Source organism: Acanthisitta chloris, unplaced genomic scaffold, assembly GCF_000695815.1.
Source record: "Acanthisitta chloris isolate BGI_N310 unplaced genomic scaffold, ASM69581v1 scaffold23307, whole genome shotgun sequence".
NCBI lineage: Eukaryota > Metazoa > Chordata > Aves > Passeriformes > Acanthisittidae > Acanthisitta > Acanthisitta chloris.
The window spans coordinates 10,029-16,158 of record NW_008684664.1 but is presented as its reverse complement, the minus strand read 5'-3'; the positions used below and the strand labels follow the sequence as shown (position 1 = coordinate 16,158).

The 6,130-nt window shown below is 53.1% G+C and overlaps 1 protein-coding gene across 1 annotated transcript in view; it reads left to right on the top strand.

The window, feature by feature from the left end:
• The first annotated feature begins 205 nt into the window (after positions 1–205).
• Positions 206–6,130, top strand: part of RRM1 (ribonucleotide reductase M1) — a 14,695-nt gene continuing 8,770 nt past the window's right edge. The window contains exons 1-6 of the mRNA XM_009079428.1: positions 206–289; positions 2,650–2,827; positions 3,376–3,476; positions 3,638–3,697; positions 4,731–4,770; positions 5,475–5,637. Coding sequence (XP_009077676.1) covers positions 221–289; positions 2,650–2,827; positions 3,376–3,476; positions 3,638–3,697; positions 4,731–4,770; positions 5,475–5,637 — 611 coding nt within the window. The 5' untranslated portion in view covers positions 206–220. The remainder of the gene's footprint in view (positions 290–2,649; positions 2,828–3,375; positions 3,477–3,637; positions 3,698–4,730; positions 4,771–5,474; positions 5,638–6,130) is intronic.

The following is a 6,130-nucleotide window of genomic DNA, read 5'->3' as shown; positions in this document are numbered from 1 at the left end:
CTCAGCCGTGTCCTCACACCTGGCACTGGGGTTTGGGCAGGTGTGGGGAGGTCGGAATTCCCTAGGGTGCAGGGGGAGCCTCCCTGGCCCCACTGTCCCTGGGGATTCCCAGCCCAGACCCCCGAGCACTGTGTCCCTGTGCGGTGTGACAGGGGTGCCTCTGCCCCCTGTGCTGGTGTGACACAGCCTCTCGTCCCCAGATGGGCGCCAGGAGCGCGTCATGTTTGACAAGATCACCTCCCGTATCCAGAAGCTCTGCTACGGCCTCAACGCTGACTTCGTGGACCCTGTGAGTCTTCTGCTCCTGCTTGCCCACAGACCCCACAGCCCCACTGCTTCAGGGCTAAAGGCGCCTGGATACCTGGGCAGGACCTTCTGAGTTGGACTCAATCCTTGTCGCTCCCTTCCCACTTAGGATGTTGTGTCATTCCATGAGCTCTTAGCAAGCACATCCATATTAGAGTGATAGCATTTTTGGGGTCGGAATGAAGTTAGAGATGATCCAGCCCTTGCCCTGGGCAGGGACACCTCCCACCAGAGCAGGTTGCTCAAGGCTTCATCCAGCCTGGCTGTGAACACTGCCAGGGTTGGGGCAGCCACAGCATCCCTGGGCAACCTGTGCCAGGGCCACAATAATGTGTTGATCCAAATTGTATCTGTTTTGAGTCTTTTGCTTTGCAAATCTCTGCCTCAGAGATCACTTTCACCACAAATCTTCCTGAATCCACTGAGGTTCTGGTGCTTAGACAAGGAGCTGATTGCTCCAATTCCCATACTTTGGGTTTGGCAGGTTGCTCTCAGTGTCAGTCCACAAAGGTGGAGCAATGCTGTGTGGAAATTGCTCTGGATCCTCTCCTGATCAATCAAGGTGTCGTTTCTGCCTGACATTGCCACATCCCTCCTTGGTTTTCTGTGCTGGGTCCTTCCAAATCCTGTGCACAGGATGATTCCCTCACGGATCCACTGCTGTCTGGGAGAGTTTTATGCAGATCTCAGGCCTAGTCTGGTCATTAGACCAGCTCTATGGACCAGTCAGTGTCACCTCTGTGCCTGGCAAGACCATGGAGCAGACTTTCTTAGAAGCTCTGCTTAGGCACATGGAAAGCAAAGAGGTGATGGGCAATAACCAATCTGGCTTTACCAGGGGCAAGTTTACCAGGGGAGTTTGGTGCCTGCTGGGATGGGGCCACAGCATTGGTGGATGGGGCAGAGAAACGGATATCATCTCCCTGGACTTGTGCAAGGCATTTGACACTGTCCCAGGTGACATCCTTGTCTCCAAATTGGAGAGTCATGGACTGATGGGTGGACACTCAGTGGGTACAGGGCTCGCTGGCTGGTCCAGTCAAATCCTGAGCTGCATCCACCAGAGTGTGGGCAGCAGGTCAAGAGGTGATTCTCCCTCTCTGCTCTAGGGAGACCTACCTGGAATATTGCACCCAGTTCTGGTGTCCTCAGCATCAGAAGGACATGGAACTGTTGAGGCAAGGCCAGAGGAGGCCACCAAATTGCTAAGAGCACTGGACATCTCCCCTGCGAGGACAAGCTGAGGGAGTTGGGGCTGTTCAGCCTGGAGAAGAGAAGGTTGTGTGGAGACCTCAGAGCAGCTTTTCAATATCTGGAGGGCCTACAGGGAGCCGGAGAGGGACTCTGTGTTAGGAGCTGCAGTGGCAGGATAGGGGCAATGGGTTCAAACCGAAGGAGGGAAAATCTAGGTTGGATGTGAGGAAAACGTTTTTTACCATAAGGGTGGTGAGACACTGGCCCAGGTTGCCCAGGGATGCTGTGGCTGCCCCAACCCTGGCAGTGTTCATAGCCAGGTTGGATGAGCCTTGAGCAACCTGATGTAGTGAGGAGGTGTCCCTGCTCAGGGCAGGGGGTTGGCACTGGATGATCTGTAAGGTCCATTCTAACCCTTTAACTCTATGATTCTATGATTTAGAGTCACAACTGAGGCTTTTCCCATCTCCAAGTCCTCATGATCTGTTTTCCTGTCTGGAATTGCACCCAAAGTTCTTCCAGCCAGGAGTGGAGAACCGGAGGAGGCCACTGATGAGTGGAGCACCAAGTGACTTGCCCTTGGTGACCTGGGACTTGAACTGAAATCCCAGATCCTCCTGCCTCCTAACCACCTGAACTCTGATTTATTCTGCAGTCCTGTGTGACACCTCTTCCTGGAGCTGAGACTTGGATCTTCTTGTGCCAGACGCATTCCAGGCCAATACTAACCCTCCAAATCTCATGCGCTAACACTCCCTGTGACCTGTGCCTGTCCTGGGACTGAGGCTGGCACTGCATCTGCTCAGCAGCTGTCACTTCCCATCAGGCCTAGACAATGCTCTTCCCTGCTGTGATCAAAAAAATGCTTGAGAGAAAATGCTTTGGAGATGGTAAGTGCCAAAGTGTTGTTGCTGCACTGACTAGAAGCTTTAGCCACTGGAAGAGGCTCTGAGGGCTCCTTGGAACCCCTTTAGGGGCTGGAAGGTGCTTTAAGGTCTCCCTAGAGCTTCTCTTGCCCAGGTGAACACCCCCAGCTCTGCTTAGTGGTTTAATGTGCTTTTCTCCAAGTGCTGCTGGGAATGAGAGTCACCTCCCCTGGCTGAACCTGTAGGGTTCCAGACTCCTGACCCTGGAGGTGTCCTTTTGCAGGCACAGATCACCATGAAGGTGATCCAGGGGCTGTACAGTGGTGTGACCACGGTGGAGCTGGACACGCTGGCGGCAGAGACAGCTGCCACCCTGACCACCAAGCACCCTGACTACGCCATCCTGGCCGCCAGGATTGCCGTCTCCAACCTGCACAAGGAAACCAAGAAAGTCTTCAGTGGTGGGTAGAAGGCTCCAGGGGGAGTCAGGCAGGGAGGGAGTGGGAGGGTGGAGATGGGGATGTCTCTCAGGCAGCAGTTCTGAGGAGCCAGGGTGGATAAAAGCGCTGTGGAAATGAAACCCACAGGGTGTTAGGCCTGTCTGAAGGGAAGTGTGAAAATACCATGGGGAAAAGAGTGAAAATATAGTGGGGAAAAAGGGTGAAAATATAGTGGGGGGAAAAGGGTGAAAAATAGTGGAAACGCTAGGAAAAAAAACAGTGGGGAAAGTGCAAAAAAGGTGGAAATGTAGTGGGAAAAGGTGAAAAAAATAATGGGAAAATAGTGAAAAAAAACAGTGAAAAAACTGAAAAAATATTGAACATTTGTTGAAAAAATAGTGAAGAGTGAAAAAAAGTAGGAAAATGGTGAAAAATAGGGAAAAAGCTGTGCCAGAGCAGAGGTGTGTGGGGCTGCAGGGGCAGTTTCGGGACATTGCTGCCTGCGCCATCCCTGAGTGCCAGGGCAGGCAGAGCAGCTCTGGGATGGGCTCACTTCCCTTCCCTTGCAGATGTGATGGATGATCTGTACAGCTACATCAACCCCCACAACGGGAAACACTCCCCAATGATCTCCAAGGAGACCCTGGACATCGTCCTGGCCAACAAGGATGTAAGTAGTGCTGCTTCTGCACTCCCGAGGTCTCCAAAGTCAGGGGCACAGTTCAGATAACTGGGTGTCCCTAGTTTTGAAGCAGGGGATGACTGGAGAGTTCCTCCCTCCCTGAGCCCCAAAGGCTCTTTGCAACATCACTTGGTGTTGTTTCCCCTCAGCGCCTGAACTCTGCCATCATCTACGACAGAGACTTCTCCTACAACTACTTTGGCTTTAAGGTAAGGACACTGAGGCTCTTGGAAAGGATGGGAATGCCTGGGGAATGGTCTGGACTGGGCAAGGAGGGCACTGGAGGAGGTGGATCACCAGTGGGTTGGGAAGGACGAGGAGCAGCTGTCCAACGGGATGGACCACAGGCTGTTCAGCCTGGAGAAGAGAAGGTTGTGTGGAGACCTCAGAGCAACCTGCAGGAGCTGAAGGGGCTCCAGGGAAGCTGCAGAGGGATCTGTGTTAGGAGCTGCAGGGACAGCACAAGGAGAAATGGAAAGAGGGAAATTTAGGCTAGATATTAGGAGAAATCCTTCCCTGTGCGGGTGGTGAGACACTGGCACAGGTTGCCCAGGGAGGCTGTGGCTGCCCCAACCCTGGCAGTGTTCACAGCCAGGTTGGTTGAGCCTTGAGCAACCGGCAGGAGGAGATGATCTCTGAGGTCCATTCCAACCCCTTAACATTCCACAATGGACTCTCCTCGTGCTGCTGGAATGCTGGAACTGTTGGGCTCTGCTTCAGAGCACATCACACAGAGTGTTGTTGCAACCTTCCAGCTTGTGTCATTCCTCAAGGAAATCATCTAGTCCCTCATAAACCAAACAAGGGGTTTTGTTTTTCCCATTGCTTTGTGGGGCAGTTGCTGTCAGGGTGTTATCCCACACCTTTACCCTCTCATGCTGGTCCTTCCTGCCCCTGCTCTTCCCCCACACCCCACTGCTCTGTGCTCCATTCCCTCTGGGCCTGGCATGGGGTTTGGGGCTCCCCGAGGGCTCAGCTGGGGTGTCTCACTCTATCATAGCTCTGGGCACTTCAGGGAGCTCTTGTGGAACCTCCTGGCCACACTCCATATTCCAGTGTCGGAATCTCCCAGTGGACTTGTGGGGTTTTAGTCATTAAGCACCTAATTAATGCTATTAAGGAGAGGAGTGGAGTGTAGGGCTGGTGGGGCCTGGGATGAGGAGCTGGAGCTGCTCCCGTTGGGATTTGACAGGAAAAATTCCAATCTGCATGTGTGCTAAAGTCCATCCTCTCTTTTCCAAGACCCTGGAACGCTCCTACCTGCTGAAAATCAACTCCAAAGGTAAGAGCTGTGCCTAGAGCTAAGCACTTAATGAGTTTGGGTGAGTTAAATTGGCTGGGAGTGAAGTTTGGCTCCTGTGCTGTCAGGGGTGGTTATTGCAGCCCCTTGGCTTGGCCATCCTTGGACACCAGAAGGTTAACTGTGAGATGTCAAGGCTAAAACTTCATTGGATATTTGCTTGGATTTCACCTGGGAATCTTTGTGTGAGTGTTGCAGAAATACATGTGAAGGCTTTGGTGCAGCAGGTGGGAAAGGAATGGGTTTGGTGGAGGAGATCATGGAATCTTGATAAGGTGCCAGCATGGGGCATTTGCACCTTTTCTCTCCTCCTCTTCCCTCTCCCTAACCCTTACATCCTCTTCCTCATCCTCTTCCCACTCCTCTTTCATCCACACTAGGATGTTAGCACATTTTCTCTCCTCCTCATTCTTCCTAACCCTAACATCCTCCTGCTCTTCTCTCAGCTCCCTCCACACCAGGATGTTGGCACCTTTTTTCTCCTTTCCTTCTCCCTCTGCCTAACACTCATCCTAACATCCTCCTCCTTTTCCTCCTCCTCCTCCTTTTCCTCCCCAACCCCAGGAGTGTTCCAGGCCAGGCTGGATGGGGCCTGGAGCAGCCTGGTCTGGAGGGAGGTGTCCCTGCCCGGGGCAGGATGAGATGGGCTGGACTCTAAGCTCCCTCCCACCCTGGCTGTGTTGCAGTGGCTGAGCGCCCCCAGCACATGCTGATGAGGGTGGCCGTGGGCATCCACAAACAGGACATCGATGCTGCCATCGAGACCTACAACCTGCTGTCCGAGAAGTGGTTCACCCACGCCTCCCCCACGCTCTTCAACGCCGGCACCAGCCGCCCCCAGCTCTCCAGGTACTCAGCCTGGCTGCTCCCACGGCTCAGCTGGGCACACACATGGGTGCAGCAACCAGGTCTCTTCACCTCTAGTGTTCTCACAGCCTCTGAAATGAGCAGCTGCACTTCTGCAGGTGTTTGGTGGAGATTTGCTGCCAAATTTAACCTGTTCTGAGGTAAAATAGCCACTTCTCTCCAAGCTCTGAAGCTGATGGAAACCTCTGCATGGCTGTATTGTATAGAAAATTCCTCATGTGCGTGGTCTGCTGCAGGCTGCAACATGAGTCCTGGGAACTGGTTTCTAAAGCCTACTGAAAGCTGCAAGCAGAGCTGGTGGGGTATCATATTGATTAGGAAAAGGTTTATATTTTAGAAAGGTTTATATCAGTATATTAGGAACAGGTTCTTCCCCCAGAGGTGTTTGGGCACTGGGACAGAGTCAGGTTGGATGTCAGGACAAGGTTCTTCCCCCAGAGGTGTTTGGGCACTGAACAGCTCCCCAGGGCAGTGG